This window comes from Pieris napi, chromosome 11 (genome assembly GCF_905475465.1).
Source record: "Pieris napi chromosome 11, ilPieNapi1.2, whole genome shotgun sequence".
Classification (NCBI taxonomy): domain Eukaryota; kingdom Metazoa; phylum Arthropoda; class Insecta; order Lepidoptera; family Pieridae; genus Pieris; species Pieris napi.
In genome coordinates this window covers 10,443,823-10,471,081 of record NC_062244.1, presented here as the reverse complement: position 1 = coordinate 10,471,081, position 27,259 = coordinate 10,443,823, and the positions used below count along the sequence as shown (strand labels likewise).

Below are 27,259 nucleotides of genomic sequence, written 5' to 3'. Positions count from 1 at the left end.
GAAACGTTTTACTATACTTGGGTACAGAAAATCGTTACGGCGCGTTACATGGGGGGGGGTCAATAATCTCCAAAAATTGCGTGACGTAATACTTGAACGCTCCCTATACTCTAAAGATATGAGACTAATAGGTCAAGAAAAATCTCAGACTAATGGGATAACATATTTTTAAAACTCAAAATTCAAACACACATATTTTTCAAAACTTTATTATATAAAATATTCTACAACATACAAGTACCTTTGGACTCATCGGCATACTTAAGTCTAAAAACTCCACAATGATAGTAATACTACCGTGCCTGGGTATGCAAGAACATGTACCCACAAGATGGCGCTTCTTCAGATTTTTGCCGCGAAAAGTTCCTTGTATGAGTAAAAACCACGAAATAAATAAGTATGGAAAAGTTTTAGTAGCGCACAAGCTAGCGGACCGTGTCATAACACAATGATATTTTATATATAAAATATATAATAAAAGGCCCTTCCAGCCGATTTATTTCGTTGTATAAACAGCACTTATACTATGACTGAATTATAATTAGGGGAATTGCACCGCATCCCATACCTCTTAAAATACGCCTATATTATGCAGACTTATGTATCTCTTAGAATATACAATGAACACAGATAGTCTGTGCGGAAAGAGAACCAGTGTAGCGGTAATGATATCTAATCTATCTCCGCGTCGCTTAATCTATTCACAAAGAAAAAAATATGACATGACTAATCATTGCTGTCAACACAAAAAGCGTAGTACAGCGGTTTCCAAACCCGTTCTCTCTTTCTCCACAGACTCTTAAGTAATTTCAATAATCAGTGTTGCAATCAAATTCAATGTCCTTATAATAATTAATAAGTAAAATAGATAATATTATCCAATTTATCAGGCGGTGTGATAATTAGTGTAATTAATAATTAAATATATTCAAAACACTCATGTAATCAGCTGCAAATATATAAGTAAAATATTCACATAACTTAGTTAATTTTTTACGCGGTTGATAAAAATGTGTAATTAAAATTAACCATTATTATTGTACCAGTAGAATTTACTGCACTGCTGCATTCGTTGTAACATTTAGATATACATTAAATGGAATTTTTATTAATTGCCTTGATAAGGCAACGTTCTTCCTAATGTAGCTAAAACTTTGATGAGAAAAGTTCGACATATGTCGTAGGCGATCAAAAATTCGGTCACTTTTTAGTTTTTACGGCTATTTTGTACGTATAATCTGTGACTGGGCGTACCATTTTAGCCTTTTTCCTAGTAAGTACATAAAATCCTTAGTGTGTGTAGCTTAGTAGTTAAGCCGATTCGGAACCAGCAGATACTATCTAAGTATTATTACTTGAACTAGCAGAACTAGATTTTATATTAAAGCATTATGAAAACGGTAAGTAACAACGCCAATTCCAAATTTAGCTAGCGAATTTCCTTTTTGACTAAATGCGTCTAATTGCAGTATAACTAAATTAATCTTTCGTCTCCTGTCAAATTGTGATTACTCTAAGATGGAAAGAGATATAAGTATTTTAGTAAAAACACTGTAATTAGCTTTTGAAAGGGGCTAGAAATAAAATAATTAAATTTGATTAAAATTTTGACAAGCGCAATTTATAATTAAAAATACAGTTAAGTATCAGTCAGTTAAGTAATAATAAATTTTGTAACACTATAAAGTAATCTTTGAAACATATAAAGCTTACATTACATTATGTTTGACATATTGACAGTTGACAATGACATTTGGTATGTCATAAGTGACATATTGGAATATGAACACATGGACTTACTGCTAATTATTAGCGGTAATTAATAATGGTTCTAATTATTAAGATAATTGACGGTTGCCTTTAATAAAGAAGATCTAATATATGTATATCTTATCTATGAGAGATTCAATTGACTATTCAGTCTTCCAAAATCACTAGAATAATTTTTAATAATTAAATTTATATTTAGACTTGACAATCTTATCGTTGTTTAAACACCTTGGATATTTTCTCAGAGAAACCGTAGTTTTTTCTTTGAACTTTAAATAGTTACTCCAGACTGGGTGCTAAAAATAATGAATTTGGAGCCGCTGTGAGGTTAGCGGACTGGAACGATCGCTTTATACTAACGTGTGGATATTGACGACGCCATTCTAGTACCTGAAGAATAATATAAAAAAATATATAAATAATTCAAAATTATTAGATTTTGCTACTCTTGGCATATAAAATAAAAGTATCAAACCACTACACAATATCTATTTTATTATTCAAACTATTTAATGTATATTTTTATATAATATACTAGCTGATCCGGCAAACGTCATTTTGTCATGTTTATCATTTATAATTAAAAAATAGGGGTTGATCGTAGAGGGTTGATAATTAGTGGTTGTATGTATTTTTTAATGCTGTATCATAAAAAAATAAAAATAATTTTTTTTTCTAAAAATAAAACAAAAAATTAAGGGTGGACCACCCTTAACATTTAGGGGGATGAAAAATAGATGTTGTCCGATTCTCAGACATACCCAATATGCACACAAAATTTCATGAGAAGCGGTCAAGCCGTTTCGGAGGAGTTTAACTACAATCACCGCGACACGAGAATTTTATATATTAGATTAACATATCTATTTTATTAGTAAATTGTATGTACGAATTAAACTTAAGTCAAATTCGTGTATGTACACGTTTCTGGGTACGCTCAAGCGATCTTTCATGGTATCGAGAATATAAACTCATGGGAACACTGTTGAGTTAACTCTGCGTTAGTCGCAAAAACTCTTTAAGGTGTAATTTTTTTTAAGTCGAACGATTGAATGAATTTGTTATATTAGTTATTTAATGAGTATTTTTAAAATTTTCAAAAGTGGTATACTAAAATTAAATTTTTTTGCATTCTTTCTTAAAACACATATGTATTATAATCAACTTATCATGAATTTAATACAATTTTAAAAACATTGTACGAATTTCTTAACTTTATGTTGTATGTCTAAATACGGGAAACAAAACGTTTTACCGACGGTAAAAAAAATAAGAAATATTTAAAAATTAATATGGCTATATAATGTTTGTGTTAAAGATTAAACTTACTTGTGCCTCGTGTATTTGATCACAAAAGCTAACATCAAGCAATTTCAGCTCTCGACATTCCGCTAATATACTGAAATTAAGAATAACCATATTTAAGGTTGATATTCAGAGTGTAAAAGTAAAAAGTTAACAGAGCAGTATTGGCCTAGTGGCTTCAGCTTGCGACTCTCATCCCTGAGTTCGTAAATTCGATCCCCGGCTGACCACCAATGGACTTTCTTTCTATGTCCGCTATTAACATTCACTCGAACGGTGAAGGAAAACATGGTGAGCAAACCGGTGTCAGGCACATGAGGCTGATCACCTACTAGATTTTCCAAATGATCATGATACAGATATCTGAGGCCCAGGCCTAAAAAGTTAGTAGCGCCACTGTTTTTTTTTTTAAATATTTAACTTAATTAAGATTAACACATCGACGCAGAGATAACAATTTACGAGTATTTAATATAATATTGAAACAATCATGCTAATACCAGTTATGATACATGCTCTGAGATATGCGCGAGTCCTGCAATTTTCTTCTGTTACTATTAAACATTTTCCAATAGGGCAAAAGTCAGTCTTTCGAGCATTATCGGCCTTTTACGAGTCAAGTGTTAGAAAAACTCACTCAGAACAAATATCCGGTGTTACAGCTCTCACTCCTAACAAATCCAGCTGCGACAGTTTCTTGACTCGCGGCAATAAGGTCCTTAGGTCCCGATCGCAAACTCCACGCAAAGCGCCAAGAAACAGTTTCCGAAGTTCTCCACCAGATAGCGCCGCTAACCATTCACCCGAACCGCCCGCTTGGAGGCTTTAATAGAAATTAAATTTAAAAAATTATTACTAGCTGTTCCCCGCGGTTTCATCCGCTATAACTCACAGTATACTTAAACGCAATACGGAATAATTATGCGCAAAACATCTCTCGGTAAATCTACAATTGCGAAAAATTCACGAAAATATTTTTTTCCGTGCACGCGTTGGTGTTGGGACGTGCATGAACGAGGTAGCGCTAAACTTCAATAACAGTTTTATTTATTTAAACGCGAAAATTTACATACTCGAAGGTCGAAGTTTAAATAAATTAAAAAAGTCGTAAGTAATAAGTTAAAACAAGTCGAATATTTGTCATATTTATATGGAAGAACAGTTCCATCCCCACGTACAAAATATATTATAGAAGATATTGTGACTGAATTTTTACAAAAATTCTGTTTCAAGAAATCTCGAATATTTTCGCGAAAAAGTATTTTATTCCGGGCACAATGGTGTTTGGAGGTGGTGGAACGAGAATGTTGTAGCAAAAAACGGTGCTGCTGGTCACCTGACAGCATATTAAGAAATAAATATTCAGGAAACAGATACCGAATGGCATTCCCTACTTTAGCTGTAAATGTTATACAAGAATCAAATGAGACAGTATTTGTTCCTAAATGATTCTAAAAAAGCGGTATTACTGCTGGCAATAAAATTTGTTCTCATTCGCAAAGGTTTTATGTAACTTACCACCACCCAACATCCAGTTCTTGCAAATGCTTGCAATGACCAAGTGCCCGAATCCCAACAGCTGTTAAAGAGTAAGACTTCCAAAAGTCCACCGACATAAGGTTCGGGCAATTAGCCCCAAGTGCGATTGCAACTTCATCCATACCAGATATCATTTTGCACGAACCTAGAATATATAAGCTGATATAATATTTCGGAAATAATAGCTTATATATTTAGGGATAACGTAGTAATAGAAATGTCTCTTTTTTCCTATGATTTAAAGTTACCGAGTACGTAAAATACGGTACGGTAATATTGGAAGCAGCGACCGCGACGTACGACGTCACGCTGCGAGCAAATTTACGAACAGCCCTGCGATTCTGTAACTCACTTTTCGAACTCACACAGCGGTTTCACTGAAACGGTGGGAGCCTGTAGTTTATTGTTTATCAGAATGCCAAATGATAAAATGACTGCTTCACGACTGATTTGAGAGCGACCGCCGATGCAAAAACCGCTGTGTGAGTTCGAAAAGTGAGTTTTAACTAACTAACACTTTAAAACGCTGTTACTTTGGAGATGTTAGCCCGATTTCGATGAAACAAATCTATTTGCAGCACAAAATTGTTTTGCGTGTGTAAAGATGAAAGAACATCAAAATGCTCGCTTAAGGATAGAAACAAGCAATCAATTAGAATCTTTGTTGTCCTGGCGCATGTCTCAATACCGTTTATAGAGTCGTCTGAAACCATTCTTACGTATCTATAATGAAAAATTATTGACATATAGTAATCTGACGAGACAAGATCTTATAACAAAAAAACCTTAAAAACATTGAATAACAAAAAATATACTTTTCTTACATTTTTAGTAAGGGTACAAAGATGAGCAATAATTTGCATACCAACATTAAGATGCTGCAATCCAGGGTTCGCTCGTATTATAGCCACAGCGGCGCTTGTATTTATATGAGTTCTGTATAAATCTAATCTTTTTAATTTCGTTAGCGTCACTAGACACGCCCAATCAGAACAGGTAACTACAGAGCGAAGACATAATTCTGAAAAATTACATTAAAACCTATTAAAATTATTTACTTTTAGAATTTATATTAGCTGGCTAGGATAGGAATTCAGTATTTGGCATGTTTTGTTCTATGTTTGTTTGAGTCTGTAATTTATTTTTTCTTTTTATGTTTCCTATATTTTTTTTATTGTAAAATTTTTTGCTGTCACTCCATAATAGTATAAACTAGGGTTGCTGGTGAAAGCAGCTTTAATATATGTATTTTTAAAAATAAGTAGGGCTCAAAATCTTATTCAAAATTTTTAAACGTATCACAATTTACAAGACGGTGACCATTTTTTGTTTCGAGAAGTTTCTTTTACATAAAAAGGTCAAAACGAATAACTATTCTCGGGCATCAATAAATAATATTTAAATAAAACAGTCCCTTGCAGCTGGATGCTCGAAAAATCTATAAATAAATTCATATGAATGATGCATGCGAAAATTGAAACCGTCAACAATGGAATTTTCCATACCGTTCAATCAGATGAATTACATTAGCAACTCTTCAGGTATGTTGTCTCTACCCGTATCATACTAAATGAAAGAGATGAAGTTTCATCGATTTTTATTCCTATATTCGTAAACAATTTATGTCAATGTATTCATTACTGTATGAGTGTGAATATATTGGAAAATTATTTAACTAATTTAAATAATGTTATATGAACTCAAATTGCGCAACAAATAAACGTTTAGTTTGTTATTTCTTTCTCCATTTAAAATCTAGTAAGAACGATCACTGACTGATCAAAAAGAAGAGATAGGCCACTGGATTGGTGGTCTAATGGAACACAGGGATTCCATTAGACCATTTGGGATTTGAAAGACAGGGGAACTATTTTGGATGGAAAAGAAAATAAATTATCTAGAGATGGCCTTTACTCGTGAAGAGGTCCTTACAACTAAGGATTGTCTAGGATAAATTTATTTTATATATGTTATTTTTTTCATATTGGTCACATTTTGTGACTAAATAGGTTTTAATAAGAACGCGATTTCCGCCCGAATGTCAAAGGTTCTAGTTTCGTAGGCTAAGACTTATTTTGGATCGCTATGCCAGCGGAGTTAGTAACATATGTAAAATAATAATGCTATATTTATATGAAAAAGTGGATAAGTACGATTCTGAATCCTCAGTTTTAAGATTCAGTACTTAAAATTACGTCGCTTTTTCTTGTAATATTGTTTATACATTTCATAGTGTTCATGATAGCAGTGAAGTAGATGCAAGTAACCTATACATATTTCACTTTCTTTAAAGGTCTCTAAAATAAACATTACTTTTCTTTAAATTTAAATCTATTAATTGCATTCATCATATAATACTTAAATAGCAAATTAATATAAATACTATTTGTAGTTAATGAATGTAGGAAAAAAACAATAACAGGAAAGTTACCTTGCAAATTAGCCGATGTCGCAACAACTGCTCTTAACACGGAGTTGTCGACAAATTTGCAACAATTCATCCGTAAGTGAGTTAACTCCGCGCCGCTGTCCTTCAGAAAACTGTAATAATACAATTAAATATTATTTAATCGATATAAGGAATCAAAAAATCTTTCATCATTTGAATGTTTAATAATCCCTAGTGGCGTAACAAGCGTGGCAGGGCTGGCAAAATGCCACGGGCCCCCGAATCGAGAGGGCCCCTGCCCAAGAGATATTAAGTTCTATGGATGAATGTTAAGTCTCCTGAAGAGTCTAGCGTGGGGACTACAGACCATTCCCTCTCGCCTAAGAGAGGAGGTCCACTATGGCCATTAGTGGGACATATACAACGCGTAATTGAGTAGGTAGGCTGAAATTATCAATTTTTTTTAAAATTAAACTGAGAAGGGACGATTTTTACTGTTAGGGCCCCATCAAGAGAATTGCCACGAAAGAAGATTTGCCACGGGCCCCAGATGGTATAGTTATGCCACTGTGTACCAGTGACTAACTTTAAGATACTTACTCGACAACAAAATGTGGTTGAACCATACAGTGACTTCCGCACCACGACAGGTCAAGTTTTTGAAGAAACTTGCAACGTTTTGACAATGTCATCAACACCTAAAGATAGACCAATTTAACAATTATTTAAATTATATAGCACTAGTAGATTTACAACAAGCAGAGTAGACTGATCACCTAGTTGCCTATTAGAAAAAACAAATGATCAGGAAACAAATCTGAAATCTGTAGGCCAGACCTAAAAGTATTGCTTTTTATCAAGTAACAAAAAATCCTGTATGGTACATGCCATAAGTATTAAATACCTAATTTTAACGTTTTGACTTTATCACTCTCGTGTAGTTACTTATGTTTGATCGCGAAAAAACATTCTACACTAATTGAATCTTCTAGAACTTTTCTACTATTTTAGCATCAAATATAAATTACTAGAAGGAATTTTTCAGACAGTAACAGTAAGAGAAAATTCAACAATGAAACTTATATATAATATTAAAAAAATATAAAATAACTATTTATAAATTCAATTTTTTACGATGATTTTTGGCAAATTTTACTTTACATATACCTTCTTAACACCGTATCTTTTACTTTGAAACATATTATTTCTTAAACAATAATATTAAATACTAGTTTGTATACTATCACCAGCAACAGACTAGTTAGTTGAGTAGCTAGTAGCAACGCAAAGATTATATTATTACCTGTGACCTAACACAGTGCCAATACGGCCGTAAATCTATACTCCGATAGAGAATTGCATCAGATGCCAGCCTTCGAAAATGCCTGTTGACTTGTGCGCACCGACAAAGAGATTGCATATCAAGGTACTTCATCACAGTTAGTATGGTTTCATCCTGAAATACAAAATTGCGTCTGTCACTAGTAAATTAATAAAAAAGTATACGTTGCGCTCTTCCAATAGATGCTTATTGGAAATTCCATCGCACAGCTCGTTCCTCTTAGGCAATTCGTTTAGGATCTCCGCCATTAAGTTGTGGAATAGGCTGCCCGACTCCATTCGATTGGCTACCACCCTAACATCTTTTAAAACTCTTCTACATAATCATTTCTTAACCATATCCTATCCTGCTCAATCGTGACTTTTTTAATTCTTGTACTTCTTATTCGTTTGTATTGCATCGCAATCCTTGAATCCATGAAATTAGCTTTTTAGTTTTTAGTTTGTTTTATTATTATTTTTTTGTATTATTTTAGAATAAGGTTGTATATATTTTTATTTATAAAATTTGGTTATAATTCTGCACCTTCATGCACTTTATCTACTATTTTTTCCCTTACTAGGGTTGCCTGGAAGAGATCGCTTGTTGCATGCCTTATAATTTTTATGTATTGTCATTTGTTTTTTGTTACGAAGTGTAAATAAATAAAATAAAAATAAGTAAAAGTATATGTTCAACTGTTATATGAACTGGGAGCAGTGTAGACCTAATCGCCTAAGGCATGCGTTCCTGCACCTGCGGTAAAACATCGTGAGGAAACCGACACGTCTCATATGTTAGACACAGAAGACTTGATCACCTATATCTTATATATAAAATTCTCGTGACACAATGTTAGTTACCATACTCCTCCGAAACGGCTAGACCGATTTTTACCAAATTTTATATGCATATTCAGTAGGTCTGAGAATCGGCTACTATCTATTTTTCATACCCCTAAGTGATAAGGGTTGTCCACACACAACAGCGACAATACTCATGTTGTATTCGTCAAAGATTAGGAATTTTAAAACAAAAACGGTTTGATATTTTTTTTAACTTAAATGACGTTTTTAATTGTTCGTTACATAGTAAATACTTTATACAAATAACTTACTTACGACATAACGAATGGAAAATGCATTATACACTGATATGTATTTATGTTAAGGATAAGTGACTAAACAAAAGCCTACATAAAAACAATTCAAGGAAGTTCGCATGCCTCAGAGGTATGTCCTTTGCAGGAATGCATACTAAACAGCATGCATAGACTAGACAAGATGGCAGCATTACTTACAACATTGTTTTTTTCATTTTATTATTTGAAAAATCTTAACAAAATATAGTTACAACCCTTTCAAAGCCTTATTTTTTGTATTTAAAGAAGTTTTACTTTTTATCTATGAATCCGATGTAACATAAAAAACTCTTTTGAAAAAGAAATTTCTTTAAAAAGGAAATTCACGTTCTAAGTTCGATTTCAAATAAATGAAATTCAATTGCTTGAATGTGAAATTAGAAGTTTCTTTATTTACCGGTATTTAATTTACACTATTTAACTAACTCCGTTCACTCCGAATTGCTGCCCAAAACATATTTTGGCAAGAGATCACACCCGTTATTAAGAATTTACATTTGTATCTTTATTTGATTAAAAAAAAAATGTCTTTATTGTAACCACTTCTTATTGTTTAGTCGTGTACGTCGGTTTATATTATTCTGTTTCAATAAACACAGTTGATGACAATAAGAAAAAATTAATCTCTTAAATGACCGTCTCTTGAGGTCATCTTTTATAATTATTGTTATTATCTAGTTGTGCTTATGGCAATTAATAGATCACAATTAACAATAATTTGACATTTCCTAAACATCCTAGCTTGACTGACGTCACCGGGTGTTTTATCGAGATATTTTTGATACATTAATGGTGTCAAAAAAACAAAATGAATTATTTGTCAAATATTTATGACTAGATTTAAACAAATCATATTAATAAAATGCAATATTATTAATATGATTTGTTTTAATCAATGTTCAGGGCGTTAACGTGTAGATTTCCATTTAATTTTTTTTTTTTTAAATTTGATATACTAGTAAAATCATTTGAGTATAAGATAATTTTTCTTTAATTTATGTTTTAATTCGCGTTAACCAAAGACATTTTTAACATTAATATTTATTGCAATAATGAACAAAGGTAATTTTATGTGTTATAATTATTTAATATTCCATTGTATTTCGTTTCCCATAGAGATAATAATATCGCGGATGTACTCTTGGTAATAATTAGACGATAATCATTATTAGTCTGTAATGTTTATCATAAAAGCAAAACTAATTAACAATTTACTGAAGTAAACTAAAAAAAATCTTCATTATAGAAGATTTTGTATTCAACTACAAACAATTTTTTTTAGTATTAAACGAAAGAAACATTCCACTTTGTAAAGCGTCGAATAAACAAAAATATCTTTTGTAGTAGGTAACTTTTGATTCAAGTTTGAAACCCAAAAAGCTATCGGACTATGCAAATAAAAAACTTATAATATGCGAAAATACCTTGATAAGAATCAGCAGAACATTACAATTAATACATTTTCGTAACAAAGACGTAAATGAACATATACATATTTATTTATCTCATTTTTAGTCTCACACTCAACATTAATTCAACATTGTAAGTAAGTAATTATAAGTATTATAGTTGTCAACTCAACTTTTGTATTCAGTCCGTGGTAAACTTAATATAGTAAGAATCATCTCTATGCAAATTAGAACGCACAGCCATAGTTGCCTTTTGCCTTTTCCCAGGTTAATAGGTACCCAACCTTGGAGAGGTTTTATACGTTTATGTACCCTACCTGTAAGGATCGAATAGGTACTTGGTAATACCTAGATCCTTATGATTCCTCCAAAACAAACAAACATCGGATACATAAGCACATAGAACGTAAATTCCATACATACATGTAGATGCTAATAATATAATTTATACGACAAAAAATATAATAAATTATTAATTAATTTAATATATGTATTATGACTAACACAAATGATATGACGTCAAATGAAGGAATATATTAATCTTGTATCTATTCTAATGGATTACTGTAAGAGTTAAGACAAATTCGAGTAAAGGAAAATTAAAAACCAAGCAATGTTTCTGTTGTGTTTATCAATGTTTATTGTCTAAGTGTTTTCTTTCATAATATTGATATGTGTAGATGTAAGATTTCTTATAAATAAATAATTAAAGTTTATCAAATTGTAGTCAATAAATGCATCTATGGTCATGAAAATACATCATAATACGTGGGTAACACTGAAAATGTTTAGAACTGACCAGTTAGAAACATTGCTAATGAAAACTTTTTTGAATTTCAATTTTAGAATTTTTTGGTAACCTAATGTAGTATATTGCATTCATTTGTCATTTGTTTTTGTGAATTGGCGGCAAAACTAAAACTCTTACGAAAATGCCATAGAAGAGACCCCTAAGGAAGCATGGGCCCACTGCTTTTCTCAATGATCGAATGCGACGATGTGTAGAGAGGAACGGAGAATACTTCCAAAAACAATAAAAGTGTTGGCAACTTTCTACATTAAGCCGTTTTTCATTTTCTAAACATTTTCAGTGTTACCTAGGTATTAAAAGCGACGGTTCACAATTGTTTGAATGTTTTAAAGCTTTCGATATAGGTGATAGTTTCCAAATTTGTACTAAACCATAGGTTACACTTCACAATGGAGTAAGAATCAGGGGTGGTTATTTTTTAAATAAATGTATAACCAGAGCTGTTAAAGACAGAGCCACTAGCTTTACAAATGTTTTTAATTAAAATAAAAAAATTCAGCCTTCAGCTTAATCGCCGAGTACTGAATCACGTGCTTGGTTCCATCGAAACACGTGAATTTCAAGGAAATGACGCGCGTAATATTTTAAGTCCTTGTAATTTATTACAATAAGCGAAAAAAAATTATATATGTTGAAAGAAAACACTTTTTTAATGGATTGACGCTACCTATGTATTATTATAAACTTATAATTATTTTACATAATTTTAGTGTTTACATAGTTTTACATAAAAAAGTGTTTTCTTTAAATGTGTAAAAGACAATATTATGTATGTTGACTTATTATATAAAACAAATTCGGGTTTGCTCAAACGGCGAGAGAACGGCGGGCCGCGGGACTGATGTTCATAGTTTTTAATTGTTGTATTTGCAGAATAACTATTAAAAACAATTGCATCGAAAAAAATTAAAAAAAATAAGAGGACAAAATCCAACACAAAATATTCATGGGTTTCGTAACTTAATCTTCATCCCCTCGATACGGTAAATTCTCTCCTCAAATTAAAGAACGTATTCAAATAAAGATTTCAAATTGACAAAATATATCCATAATATTAGGGATAGCGGCGTATATTAGATTTTAAAAATGTAGAATCATGTCAGTATTGAAAAAGTATTGACATTCATATTGGTCGTCAAATATTTATGCCTGCATTCAGACGCTTATGTCGTTTTGTGTTCATTTCTTAATAAAGTAGTGAACTTAAAATTTAATTTGTATTAATTGTAATTTGATAAAATCATAAATTAAGTTCAGCTAATCTGTAACACGACATTCATTGTCTTAGGCGGTACCAAGTTCGCCAGGTAGTATAAAAATCGGTTCTACAGATAAAAATCGATTTGACGTGTTTTAATCTTGATAATAAATATTGGAAATGCATAGTACAAGTCTATATGATTATATGATTTAGATACTTAACACTAAATTACCCTCTAAACAAAAAGTGTATGCTCAATTTGGATACTTTTGACGTAAATACAATGCTATGAACTTACTGGCAATCGTTGAAAATCACCCAACTCAGGTCCAGTGTCGAGAATTTGTTTAGTCTTTGGAATCATTGCCGGTGGTACAACATTCTCATGGAGGTTTGATGCCATTACTTTATTTAACAATGTACCTTAAATACAAAATAAAATTAATTATTTATAATATTACACCCTCAACCCAGCACAGTTAATACAAAGGTTACATCAATATTAAAAAAAAAACTAAAACAATTGAAAGTTTTAAAATTAAAATATTTCAATTTTATATTACCTTTCTCGGGCTGAGTCCTTTTATAAAAAAGGCTTGAATATGAAAAGTTATTCCTAATTTTCATTTCACTGGGTGGTTCTCTTCCTCTCATTAAAATTGCATCAAGTTCTGTATAATATGGTAGTAGCTTGTGGTTGAATTCCAAACGTAGTATTCTTTTAAGAAAACAATAAAATTAAAAATCCTTAATAATATAACATAAAACAAAACATATTTTTTTTATGTATACCTTGTAGGATAGTTTATTTCTCTTATTGGAGGACTAAATATCCTTGGTGTATCACCAGCATACTCTGGTTCACCTTCCCATAATAAAATCCAGGACACTGGACCCAAAGCCCAAATTCTTACTAAGGCTCCAGGGTTATAAGTCTCAAAAACAGCCACCTCTAGTGGATAAACCGCTCTTTCAAAGGATACTTCTGTCAGAAACAAAAATAATCAAATCTTTTTTAACAACTATAAACCTCAGGATTGAAGAACGTTAGAACAACAACAAACTACAGAAACTACATTGTATATGGAAAATATACATACCTACATAATCCTGGCTTGAAATAGTATTTTTATTTTGTGGCATATAGTCCTCTTGCACTGATGGTGCCTCATCCCACCATGTACCATATGTCCTCTAAAAAATTATCTCTATATATATAAAATTCTCGTGTTACAATGTTCGTTCCCATATTCCTCCGAAACGGCTTGACCGATTATTTTGAAATGTTTATGCGTATTCAGTAAGTCTGAGAATCGGCTACTATCTATCTTTCAAACCCCTAAGTGATAAGGGGTGTCCACCCCAAAAAAAAATTTTTTTATGATACATACAACCCTTAATTTTCACCCCTCATCAACCCCTATTTTTATTATTGATAGTTATTTTTATTGAACTCAAAAAATGTTTCCTAGAAATAATATACATGGCAAAACAAACGTTTGCCGGGTCAGCTAGTATTTTATAAAGATTTTTTGTAGACAATAAAATATAAAACATAATAGTGTATTTACTTACCATAACAAATGCTTGTGGATAATCTCCATAGTCGGGAAAATTTGAAGGTGGTCCACGAAGATTAAATGCAGTATATGAAACACTGATTTCACTTCCGTATTGCGAGCTAAAATCTTCAACATTTTGTACAAATTGCTCTATTATTTGAGCATCATTTTCATCGTCTGTATAATTATTTTCTTTAAACCATAACAAAGACGATAGAATGTCTGAAGCACTTTGCATGTTGCCGAAATTTAAATCAGCCAGATAAATATTTAACCCAAGAATGCAGTGGAATTAAACTAAAGCCGGCAAAAAAAAAAAAAATTAGACAAAAAATCCAACTTTCAACGGAATAAACAGAAAAAATAACAATGAAAAATAATATTTTGTTTGACGAATGATCATCGACGTCTAACGACTTACGACAGAGTAAAATGTAAATACTAAATACTACAAACTACAAAGTAGTAAGTATATACAAGTGTCAAGTACAGACGGGCACAGACGTGAGACGAAAGACTGACAGACGGTTCATGGTAGCACTTATCGCAACCCTAATTTTATATACATATTTAGTTATAGGCTCATATTTTAAACGATAAATGCTAGTCAACTTCCAGCTTCAAATGAATTGTTTCATTTAACATATTATCTGCTATAACAACCGCCACCGAACTTTAATAGTGACTTACTTATCTATTATAAAAATAAGCGTTGTAGTCAAGACAAGATGTCATTTTCAACTCTATAAAGATGTTTTATAACTAGTCCCATTCTTAATAATAATATTTTGTCTAGTATTAGAGAGTTTTGTAATCTGTATTTTTTTATCTGTGGTTTGGCGTCGCCTACTTGTTATGTCTTGATTTTGACGTTAGGACTTAGGTCTGAGGATCAGGAATTCTGTTATTTTGTACTAGTGCAACGATTAAACCCTAATATCGTTCGAAATAGTAACATTTCCTAGTTATAAAAAATAAAATGTTATATCTGTAAAATATTGAGTAAATCTTTATTTATTCATTATGGCTGCAGGACCTATTGCTGAAAGGAATCAAGGTATCGTACCGAGTTGGAGGTTATGTTTTATTATGTTTAAGTTAGCATTTCAATGTTTTAGGAAACATTTACAAACATTTTATGTTATTAAATTCTATAATTATTATGTATTGAGTGTTACTTTCAAGTTTAAAATATCCACGTATTGAAAGTATCACTCAAGTTATATTAATTTGTTTGTTTTTTTTAATTAATATTATGTTATCGTACTATGTATTTGCATGTAAATGCAACAAAACACATTAATCTAAAAATATTTCAGATGCTACCATCTATGTGGGTGGCCTTGATGACAGAGTTAGTGAGAGTTTACTGTGGGAGTTGTTTGTACAAGCTGGACCTGTGGGTATGTATATTTTAATCCATAAATACACTTTGTGGTAATGCCATATTAAAAAAAGAAACATGAGTATTTTTAAATGATGTGATTATTTTTTTATAAGTAAGGTACTAACAATACTATTTGTCTTTATTTAAAAATAATGCAATATTTAATTTCTTTTTGTTTTTAGTTAATGTTCATATGCCAAAAGATCGAGTGACTCAAACTCACCAAGGTTATGGATTTGTGGAGTTTATGGGTGAAGAAGATGCTGATTATGCAATTAAAGTTAGTATATGTACATATACTCATATTATAAAGAGAGTTTTTTAGAAATACGTATACAATATATTTACACAAAACATTAAACAAAATTAGGACTACTATTTATACCAAGGGCACATACAATATACATATATAACTAATATATTAAGTTTCTGAATTTTAACAGTGTTATAGAATGATTACGAAATTCCAGGTAATGAATATGATCAAGCTATATGGAAAGCCGGTGAGGGTAAATAAAGCATCAGCCCATCAAAAGAATCTTGATGTGGGTGCAAATGTGTTCATTGGTAACTTGGATCCTGAAGTTGATGAAAAACTTTTGTATGATACATTCTCTGCTTTTGGAGTAATTCTGCAAACACCAAAGGTGAGTGATACATGCGATTGAAATGCAAAAGTGACTTTGCCATTTTTTTTAAAGAAAAGTATTGATGCAAAACAGGGTTTTGTAAACATAACTTTGTTGACAGCTAAGCCACTGGACTGATATCACAAAATATAATATACAGTTTAAATTTGAACTCTCTGAAGAGAATGCATATGTTCTGACATAATATAGCGTTATTGTTAAATGGAAAGCAATATCCCATTGTATGTCTAACAAGAAAAACCAACCTAAGGAAATTGTAAGAATTTTTTTCTGCATTCTGCAGAAAAAAAATACAATTTTATTTTAATTACTAAATGTACATCTTTAATAACTTCTGAGCAGACTTTATCACGCTATATATATCTATATACATCATATACAATATACAGTGTAAACTCTATATTATAATGACACTCAAGGGACTGTGTCTATTTTGTTGTTAAATGGAAAGAAGAAAAATCTGAATACAAAAAAGAAAAAGTTTATTTCAGACTAGAGTTAGCAATTACATAGAAAACAATTCTTATTTGAACGCTATTGCGTATAGTCTGTTACTTTCGTCTGACGTCTTGTTTTACTTGAAAGCTTGTGAACAACTAAGAATATGATAATGTACAGATCCATGAATATAACAACAGTCTGTCTAGACGTGCAACAAATCCCATTTTTTTTTTTTTAATTTAAACAAAAAGACCTGATTTATTCGAAAGTTCGGTACGTATGATGCCGAGACAGTCGAGTTTATTACGGGATAGAACAAAGCGACAAAGGACAATAAGGCGTAACGGCTTCGCATTTTTAACTAATTTTGGCAATAAAAAACATTAAAAAAAAATCAGTGGCGCTACAACCTCTTTAGGTCTTGGCCTCGGATTTCTGAATCTGTTTCATGATCATTTTTAAATCTAATAAATAGGCAAGTAGGTGATCAGCCTCCAGTGCCCGACACACGCCGTCGACTTTTTTGGATCTAAGACATGTCGGTTTCCTCACGAGATTTTCCTTCAGCGTTCAAGCGAATGTTAAATGCGCACATAGAAAGAAAGTCCATTGGTGCACAGCCAGGGATCGATCCTACGACCTCAGGGATGAGAGTCGCACGCTAAAGCCACTAGGCCAACACTGCTCAATGCAATACATACTTTTTATTATTTAATTGTTGTCGATATTGAGGTAATGCTATGATGAAAGTGTCATTGTATGGAAGACAAGCTAAACCAATCAAAGCCGAGTAATAATATGGCGTTTACACTGTATATCTATATTCATTATCAAAATATTTATTATCTTTATGTTAAATCATTTGTTTTTATATGTTTCAGGTTATGCGAGATCCAGAAACGGGTAACTCGAAGGCGTTTGCATTTATAAACTTTGCGTCGTTCGAAGCATCAGATGCAGCCATAGAGGCAATGAACAATCAGTATCTCTGCAATCGGCCAATATCAGTCTCATATGCATTTAAGAAGGATGTTAAGGGAGAAAGGCACGGATCAGCTGCTGAAAGGTTATTTTTTTTTTACAATAATGTGTTTATTTTTATAAATAAACATTATACTTTTATATTTTTGAATATGGGAGCGTTCAAGTATTACGTAAGGAATTTTTGGACCTTTTGTAAAACGTTACGGTGCGGGGCTGGGATTGAATTACGTGTTATTGTTAATATTATTTTCGACTTTCGAGTACTTTACATACATAATGGTAACTTTTAGGTATAAAGAGGTGGTGTAGGTGGTCACGAAACGTTTTACTATTGGGTACAGAAAATGTTACGGCGCGTTATGTGGGGGTAGGGGTGTCAAGAATCACCAAAAATTCCGTGACGTAATACTTTAACGCTCCCTATGTCTTAACATTAATTTCGATTTAATTATAGATCCTTTTTAATAATGCCTTTTTTACTTTCATAGATAATAAGATATTCTGATTGAACCATATTTTATTTCAGGTTGCTGGCGGCGCAAAATCCCTTATCACACGCAGACCGACCTCATCAGTTGTTCGCGGACGCACCTCCAACAATCTTGGGGTCAATGATGATGGCGCCACCGCCGCCTCCTACGCCATCCCCAATGCCGCCACCAGGACCCCCAATGAACGCCAGACCCCCACCCCCGTTACCGATGTCTGCTCCCCCACCACCCCCCACTTCGATGCCCCCGCCAGGCCCACCTCCACCACCAGGTCCGCCACCACCACCGCCCCCGTTCCATCACTTCCCTCCACCACCGTTCGGACCTCCTGGTTTTGGCCCCCCACCGCCACCGGGGGCCAGACCCCCGCCCCCATGGAGACCCCCTCCACCGCAATTCAGACCGCAGTTCCCCCCGCGTGGACCTCCGCCGTTTGGTCATCCGCCCTTCCCGCACCATCCCCCGGAACCAAATTATAATTATTAAGTCGTAAAATAAGTAATAAAATATATGTTTTTACTTAATATAAACTTTTTAATGTATACTATGACAACCTTTAACATATAGGTGCGCGTGAGGCACCATATAATAAAAAACTTCTTAAGGTCTAACTTTGTTCCTTCTGTGCTAATATCAATATAAGTGGTATTGAAATTAGCATTAAGTGAATATATAAATAAGTACAGGATGTCTGACCAAGAGACCTAGGTAACAGACGGACCCTTACGGGTAGGATCAAAGATTCATGGTGGTGAAGTTATCTCAAAGCTGTCGGACAGGCTCTCCACGACAATTAAGGAGTCTTCGCGACTTTGAGAGGAAGCAAGAAATGAATAAGACAGCAATATTAAAATCTCATTTATTGTTATAAAACAATATCTTAAATACTACTTACACCTATTCACACATACTTAATATTATTCTTGTGAGCTGTCGGTGTATCGCGCGCCTACAGCTGTTAAAATTTAGAATCACCACGTGAGCCGTGTCAGCAGTTGGTCAATGTTCAAATGAAATCTGAACACACCCCTTAATAGTAATTACAGTAGCACATCTAATATAACAGCACACATTGGTCTGATTTACTGTATTTTAAGAAGTACTATTGTATTTTGTAATAACCATAAACAAGGTAATATAAAAATTCCCTCTCATCTTATTTCCGAGGAACCAAACTACAAAATATTTTAGAAATAAATATGAAAATGTAATGTTGCGATGAAGGATTTTGCAGTGGAGCAACAAAAATTGCAAACATGTCTTATTTGCGACCGACCGCGGCTACCTACCAACTTGATCGGAAAATTTGAATTGAAATAAATTCGATTATACCATAATATACTAGCTTTTACTTGGGTGCTGTAAGCCCTAAGTGTAGGCAGATTGATATATATCTTATACCAGCTGCCCACTGAAGTATTTCCGAACCAATTCGACTAAGGGTCTTTCGAGAAAATAGCGTACCAATTCTTAAAAGACCGGCACTTGCGAGCCTTCTGGCAAAGTGAGTGTCCATAGTTGGGCGCTATCACTTAACATTAGTTGAGCCTTCAGCCCGTTTGCCTCCTACTATTATATAAAAAAATACATGATAAAAACATGACTTCTTAAGTAGGCGATCACCTATTGCCCGTAAGTGTCTTTCGGCTTCGTATTGGCCTAGTTCAAGTGAGGTGGACTCATAGTCCAAACTTATTTTTTCGTAAAAATACACTATCCTAAGCCTATCGCTACTCTGAACTTGCTCTGCGAACATATAAAGACGTCAATCGTATCGGAGACAGCATTCAGTTGGCGCAACGTCTTTGTTGACGGGCTCTGTTCACTCGTTCTATGTTGTACCATGAAGCGATTGTTGACCGGGTCTTGATATTATTACAAACTTTTAATTAAAATAGTCACAAAATAGCTTCTGTTTGTAGATATTTACAAAATCAGTCTTTATAAAAATTTAAACTTTGAATGAACTCATTTGAATATTATACAAAAAATATCAAGAGGATAAATATAATCCCGTCGGAATCAACCGTCGCAATCCGTCGTAACGAGAATGTACAATTGCATTTGTAATATCAATGACGTGCATATGTTGTTTGTTGTAATACAATATTATTTATTAAATATAATTATTTTTAATTAATAGAGATTCATACCCTGAAGACAAATAAGTAGGGACGAGAAACATTCATTATGGATATCGCTTTTAGTTTCATTAAAATTTATATTTTTATGAGAAATAAGTACCTACACTTTGTAGACAAGCTTTTTACAAATTAGAGGATTATATTCAAGATGTAAAGCTTGGAAACATGTTGGTCCTGCTACATAAGACAATCAAACTACACAAAATCCATCAAATTTTATTGTTTTTTCCCTTTTGTGAATGTTTGAACATTTTTGTAAATATTATGTATTCTGTGTGGCTATATTTTTTGTGTAATTGATTGATTTTTTTATATAATATATATTTTGTTAGCTGTAGGATTACGAAATAAATAATATTAATGTACCTAAATAGTGTGACAGTTTTGTAAGAATACATTGACTTGGTTTCCAGTGTGTATGTCGTTAACGTAGCAGTAACAAATTGGTAATTTTCCTCTATGTAACCCTAACCAATCCCAACATGAGATTTTCCAATTTCGACCCAAAATACAAAAGCATGACATGGAGGCCGTATATTTTAATGGAATTAAATAAGGTTTCCGAAACTAAATCACACGTGTGCTCGACTTACTATTGTTCAGCTTCGCAAGGGCAAGATTCTATAAGACCCTAATTTTCGGGAATCCATTCTTCAGTATTGTAAGGGTCTACTGGGTATAATATATTAATGCCGTAATTACTCCGATGGAGAACGGCTAATGGTGTGGTAATGTGATGTCTTTCATTGTTAGAACTACACGTGATTAATGTTTATATTTATTAGTTCTGGATTAATATTTTCATTATTAGCCCATGCTTCCAAATATTAATGCTTACCTAACGTTTGTAACCACCACTATGAGTTTAACAAAATCAAGATAGAACATATAGTATTTATATAACACTGTGGCTACTGGACCTCAACTATGAGGATACAGAAAAAAAGCAAACCATAATTAAATAGTTGACACATACACACAGTCACGTACACACACCCACGCATGTGTGTTTATGTACATGTTAACGTAAAATTGTAAACACCGTTAGATTGTAATCTATCTCGCGAGATTATAAACTGTCGAAATAGCTGGAGAGCTAGTGAACCCTGGGAGTAACGGTCTCCCTGTAAGGTTAGAAATTTGTATACTTACGATTTATGACATGCTAAGAGCAATAGCCATGACCTGGCAGGCGTCAGCCCTGCACGTAGTGTTGCCCAAAATCGGTCTTGGTCTTGCAGTCTTGGTCTTGTTCTTGCGTTTTTGCAAGACCAAGACCAATACCAAGACCGCCTTATTATAGCAAGACCAATACCAAGACTGAACCCTGCAAGACTTGAGCAAGACAATACTTAAGCCTGCAAGACTCTTGCGTCTTGCAGTTAAGACAAACTGAGATTTGGGCGTTATTAAGTAGGTATTTGGTTTCAATCCCGATTTTGAGAAACGTTCCCCAGTATCAAAACCGTAGGTATCACAAATCATAACACTAAACTAAGGGCTGCAGTTGTATTTGTAATTGGCAACGTGCCGCTCGTCTGAAAGCACCCTGAAACGTATTGTATTGATTAGGTAGGTAAGTACTTATTATATTTCAACAATTTATTAAGTATGTAGCGTGTTAATACTCACAAATCTGTTCCCTAATAACTTTCTAGCAAAGTTCATACCTTGTAGGTATCTAACTATAATAATATGTTATGCTTGTTTATGTCTAATGTGCAGATCTAACGTTAGTACTTGTAGGTTGGTATGTGCTTAAAATTATAGTTAACAAAATTATATAAACATCATGTAGGTGTGAAACTTATGTTTCAAAGTTTATATTATTCTTCTATTTAGCAAAATTTAAAACTAACAGCGAGTCGAGTAGGTCTAGTAACAGTTTCTACGGCAGCCAATACTATGGTACAGACGCCAGCACATCAAGCTACTACAATCTATCAAATTTTCAATCAACAGATTTTCAAGTTTATCGCTAAAGAATTAAGGTTCAAAGTTGATTGGGGAAATGTGACGTTCTGCGAATAAACTGTTGGTCGGTCGGTGTATTAAATAGGTTAGTTATTTGATAATTTACCGACAAAGATGCGGTTTGCAACAAGTGTAACACAGCATTTGACACTGAGCGCCGCATTCGCCGACAAAGAGTACGGACAGAGGCACACAAATTTTTACCTATTTTGGTAGGGTTGGTATAGGAGTATAAAATTAAATGACCTTGAAGATGTCCCAGCAGTAGGTAGGTATAAATTGAATGCTCTGAGTTTTTTTTATTTAAATACATTCTCACACTGGCTTGAATTCGAACACTACAGCGTTAAAAGCTGTCGGGCGAGATGATAATTAATAACTAAGTAGGTATTGCATCTATTGAATTGCGAATATTTTGATTTCGAAATAATCATTGTTAATATCGGTAAATGATAGATAGTGAGTGATACCTAGGTACTAAAATGTGAGCAGCAAGATTGAAAAGTGTATATGCCATGTCAGTGCTTTCAATAAGTTTATTTTAAAAAAGCTCTCTAGTAAGATTTAGAGTTTACCATTCAATTACACACAACATATTATTGAAAAACAAAAATTATGAAAAAGATATTTAGACTGAGTACTTAGGGTCGATTCGACCAAACAAGAGTAAATCTTAATCTTAGAATAAATCGTCAGTTAATCGAGAGTAAATAAATTTTACGTTTTACCAACTACAAATTCTAAGAATAGTGGGCTTATTCGGGAATTGCTACTATACCGCCGTTTCGCACGGAATAACAGCTATTCCTAGAATAATTTAATGGCGTCAGTCAGTCCAATCAACTGATTTCTGTCATTTCACAAATATTTATTCTGTGTTTTAATTTCAAGTCAACGCAACGCACTAAATTAATAGTCTGGCATTGTATAATGAAACGTTTAAACAATTTATTATTTATTTATTTATTTTTAGATTTTTTATTTTCTATAATATTAGAATGAAATTCAACTAGGCTCAACAGAAGTTCCTTTTTAGACGAAAGCCTCAAACAAACAAGAAATAAAAACTTTTTGTTGTCGTTTGACACCTGTTAAAAGCTACTTTTTCACACTATAATACGGCAAAATCGAGTTGACATGATGTATGCTCTTACACTGTCCCGTTGTAGAACAACATTTATTTGCCGAGTTTTATATTCGTTCACCATTTTCTTGCTATTCGCGTATTGTTATTCCTAGCGCAATTATACTATCGATTACGTGGACAAACGACTATGGATTTACTCGAGATTAAAATCATGGAATAGATTATTCTTGGTATAGTTACTCGTTAATAAATTGAAGTTTGGTCGAATCGACCCTTAGGAAATTAGTAGAAAAAATATTCTATCGTGGATACCTAGTTATTAAAAAGTGGATAAACGTTGTGTTTACTTAATTTTATTTTTCTGTGCTAATGCCAACATTGACAACCCCACCAAAATAGGTAAAAATTTAGTCCGCTTCTAGACTTTGTGTTGCCGCCGTCGCTTTCATGTCAAAGGTCGCCGCCACTGCCCATGTTCTAAAGAATAAAATAAGTTTCCGGGTGCTCAGAACGGACGCAAATAGATTATGTTGTCCTCGCAAGGAAGAATGTAGTCGTAAGGATAGGTAGATTTTATAAAAATTGTTGTAAGTAATAAAAATATACCTAGTTTATATTATTACTAGCTGGCCTGGCGAACATCGTACCGCCTAACAGTCGATTCTTTATTTGTTTAAAATACTTATTCTGCTATTCGGGACACCGGTCTAGCTAGTAAGATAAAAAAAGAAAATTGATAAGACAACAAAATACATTATGTCAAAAAATAAAAATTTACCTTCTCGGAACCCCTCCACTAACACTTGAACTTTATGCTATGGTATTAAAGTTCAAATTCACTTTTAAGTATTATTACGAATATTTTGTATGGGAATATAGAAAAGTGTTGTTTTTAGACTGATTCACTCAATTTTATTTTAATTTTTCTCCGTAAGAACCATCTTCGTACTTCAAGGTATATTATTTAAAAAAATCAGACAAATCGGTCAAACCGTTTTCATGTTATGTCGTGACAACGGAAAACGGGTTTCATTTTTATATATATAGATTACCTATTATACCTTTTTAAAAGACATTGCACTGCAAAATTGGAAGTGGGTGATTTTAACAAACTTGAAACGTGGAAAAGCTCCAAATATGAGCGACGTCATATTGCTTTACGCATTTTGTTTTAAAATCATCGAGAATTGCAGTGTCGGTATATCAACTTCTATCGTACCTACTCTAGTAGCGACTATTGTCTTCAGCGATGATTTACTAAATAAATAAAAATAATCGTCGTGTAGGTACGACGATTATTTTTCTAAGGAATACAATTTTGTTGTAGTAGGTACCTACATAGTTTCTTACTTACACATACTTTAACGACAGTACCTACGTAGCAAAGCGCGCCAGTCACGAGTACGACAAATTGCCTAAAAAATGTACCTACGCACACTGTAATGAAATCTGCTAATCTCAACACAATGCCTGTAGCCTGCCTGCTATTATTGGTTGATGAACATTGTACATTGGTGAATGCTCCAGGATAGCCCGCAAGCCCCCACAAATAGCAATAGGCAAATAGGTATTTGCAAGTCTTGCGAGACTTGCGAGACTCTTGCTGCAAGATCAAGACCAAGACCAAGACTGAGAGCGCAATACCAATACCAAGACCGAGACCAGGTGTATTGACGCAAGACAATACCAAGACTGGCCTAAGTCTCGTCTTGGTCTTGCATTTGGGCAACACTACCTGCACGTCATCAGCCCCTTTATTTTTTGGACTGTTAAGTAAATTGAGTTTCAAAACTTGTTTCTGTAAATTTGAAAATTTAATAGGATAAAGTTTATTTATTGTACATCTTAAAAAAAAATTGACAGGCGATTACAATAAGCAGAAGTATATGACAGATCAATTAGAAAACGTAAAGTTGATGAGGTAAAATAAACTTTATCCTGTATACTTAAAATTTTTATATGTTTTCAAGTAAACGTCTCAGAGTAAATATGTACAATGCCAGGCGGTTTTGAACAGCATAAGACCTTGACAGGCGTCAGGCGTTAAGGGCGTGCAAATAAGAAATGTTACATGAACGCATACAGTAAATGCAATGTATTTTATTGGGTTTTATGCAATCTACATTATTTTTAACATTCATTTTCTTCAGCATCATCCGAAATTTCGCTATCACTGTTTTCATCATCATCTGATTCTTTAACAATGTTTTCCTCATCTGAAAATAGTAAAAAAAAAATATTTTAATGAATCAATAAGGTTGTTAAGAATTAAATATCAAGCTTACATAGGACTGCGTATTAAATGTTACGGAATAAAATAGTTGTATGTTACCTGAAATGCATTCCTCAGTTTCAGTCGATTGTGCTGTGGCAGTATCAGCAGGTCCTTGTAAAAGTATGTCGTATATAGAAGATGGAACCGTATTCCCCTCATACCAATTAAATTCGTAACGACTATCAATTAAGTTCCAACCGTTATTTTCAGGTGTAAGAATTGTTGGTTCTTTTAAATTACAATTTCGCCATATATTTGTAATGTAGGCAGTTCTCAATAATTGTTGATGTAGTTCACGTTTGCAGGGTGGTAAATTCGATGAATCATAGCTTACTACTTTGATTTACTTTTATTCAACGTAGTCTCTGTAAATCGTACAGTTTTTTCGTCAGTGTCTTCGTTACAAATCACACAAACCACGTGTTCCAATTTCATCTTGCACACTATTTACTGAAATGTTAATACATATTAAGTACAACAATACACAATATCACTGCACAATGGGGACCCGTAACGGTTTTATGTTATAAATGCAGTTTTATAGTCCTTGAGAAACTAAAACATAAGGTGTAAAAAATTTTGTTCTACGACCAAAACTGACAAAGTTATGGGCAAAATACCAAACAAGGTTTACTGACCGCGCGAACGAAAGCAATGACGTCACAATATCTCAACGCTTGCCGCTGAACCACAGCGCGCCCCGCGCTGTTTATTCTGTTCGCGATACTCGTCCAACACGGAGCGTAACGTCACCAGTTTATACCCAATCGATTAATAAGTGATTTGATTTGTTTAATATTATAATATAACAAATCAGTGGTAGAAATAAGGTAGATATCGGTTTTGAGCAAGCATTCGCAATCCGATAATCTACCTAAATGGTATTTGATTATCTTAGTAATCATTTAAACTATACAAGCGCTGAAATTCGTGGTTGGAAACTTCAGAGGTAAGCAAATCTCATTGTCAACCTAATCAAAACAGCAGGATAATAAGTAGGTCAGGAATACAGGGTCGTATTCAGGCCCGGGAAAATTCCCAGTAAGGTTTATGGATATGAACATGTTACCGGGAATATTCTTCTCAATGTTTCTGGGTGCATTGCCAGTCGTAAATCTTATTGGGAGTTAGTTCCTAGTATTGTTAGTAGGCAACGGACGGCACATTGCTGGTAAGTAAGTAAGAAAAGTGCCCGACGAAATGATTAATTTTATTTCAATCTCATCGACTTGCGTATTGTTGTCGTCTAGTTTTGTCAGTGCAAATGAATATAAGAAACAAAGTAATCGGTAGGTATACTTTATTCGTTTACCTTGGATTGTTTGAACAAGCAATCCTAATGAGAATGAAATAATCTTCTGCTCAAGTCGGATGACAA

General features: G+C 33.2%; 2 protein-coding genes and 1 long non-coding RNA gene across 4 annotated transcripts; 1 reads left to right on the top strand and 2 right to left on the bottom strand.

Moving 5' to 3' along the window:
• Positions 1–193: 193 nt before the first annotated feature.
• On the bottom strand, positions 194–14,859 carry LOC125054004 (F-box/LRR-repeat protein 4). 2 transcript variants are annotated; one of them, XM_047655650.1, is made up of 13 exons: positions 14,462–14,859; positions 13,987–14,080; positions 13,679–13,871; positions 13,450–13,604; positions 13,185–13,309; positions 8,307–8,459; positions 7,604–7,701; positions 7,046–7,155; positions 5,480–5,635; positions 4,594–4,759; positions 3,713–3,898; positions 3,100–3,169; positions 194–2,160 (listed from the first exon to the last, which is right to left on the bottom strand). In XM_047655650.1, the coding sequence occupies exons 1-13, from the start codon at positions 14,684–14,686 to the stop codon at positions 2,050–2,052; spliced, it is 1,842 nt and encodes a 613-aa protein (XP_047511606.1). In that variant the 5' UTR covers positions 14,687–14,859; the 3' UTR covers positions 194–2,049. The 2 variants fall into 2 exon arrangements, with proteins under 2 accessions (XP_047511606.1, XP_047511608.1); XM_047655652.1 differs by having other exon boundaries at positions 13,679–13,868.
• Positions 14,860–15,309: 450 nt separating this feature from the next.
• Positions 15,310–18,924, top strand: LOC125054158 (splicing factor 3B subunit 4). The gene is made up of 6 exons (XM_047655885.1): positions 15,310–15,505; positions 15,768–15,851; positions 16,018–16,115; positions 16,306–16,482; positions 17,808–17,992; positions 18,437–18,924. Exons 1-6 carry the CDS (start codon positions 15,472–15,474, stop codon positions 18,885–18,887), a joined length of 1,029 nt encoding a protein of 342 aa, XP_047511841.1. The 5' UTR covers positions 15,310–15,471; the 3' UTR covers positions 18,888–18,924.
• Positions 18,925–25,686: 6,762 nt separating this feature from the next.
• On the bottom strand, positions 25,687–26,337 carry LOC125054142. The gene is made up of 2 exons (XR_007117666.1): positions 25,939–26,337; positions 25,687–25,822 (listed from the first exon to the last, which is right to left on the bottom strand). It is a non-coding gene; the product is annotated as an uncharacterized LOC125054142 (long non-coding RNA).
• Between the last annotated feature and the right edge of the window lie 922 nt (positions 26,338–27,259).

What these genes read in the sequence shown, in the direction of transcription:
- LOC125054004 (XM_047655650.1), bottom strand. Translation starts at nt 14,686, where the DNA reads ATGCAAAGTGCTTCAGACATTCTATCGTCTTTGTTATGGTTTAAAGAA. An exon ending in GGCACTGTGTTAGGTCACAG is followed by an intron (nt 7,702 to 8,306) that starts GTAATAATATAA and finishes GTCTATCTTTAG; the next exon opens with GTGTTGATGACATTGTCAAA. An exon ending in ATCAAATACACGAGGCACAA is followed by an intron (nt 2,161 to 3,099) that starts GTAAGTTTAATC and finishes ATTATTCTTCAG; the next exon opens with GTACTAGAATGGCGTCGTCA.
- LOC125054158 (XM_047655885.1), top strand. Translation starts at nt 15,472, where the DNA reads ATGGCTGCAGGACCTATTGCTGAAAGGAATCAAG. An exon ending in TGTACAAGCTGGACCTGTGG is followed by an intron (nt 15,852 to 16,017) that starts GTATGTATATTT and finishes TTTTGTTTTTAG; the next exon opens with TTAATGTTCATATGCCAAAA. An exon ending in ATGCTGATTATGCAATTAAA is followed by an intron (nt 16,116 to 16,305) that starts GTTAGTATATGT and finishes ACGAAATTCCAG; the next exon opens with GTAATGAATATGATCAAGCT.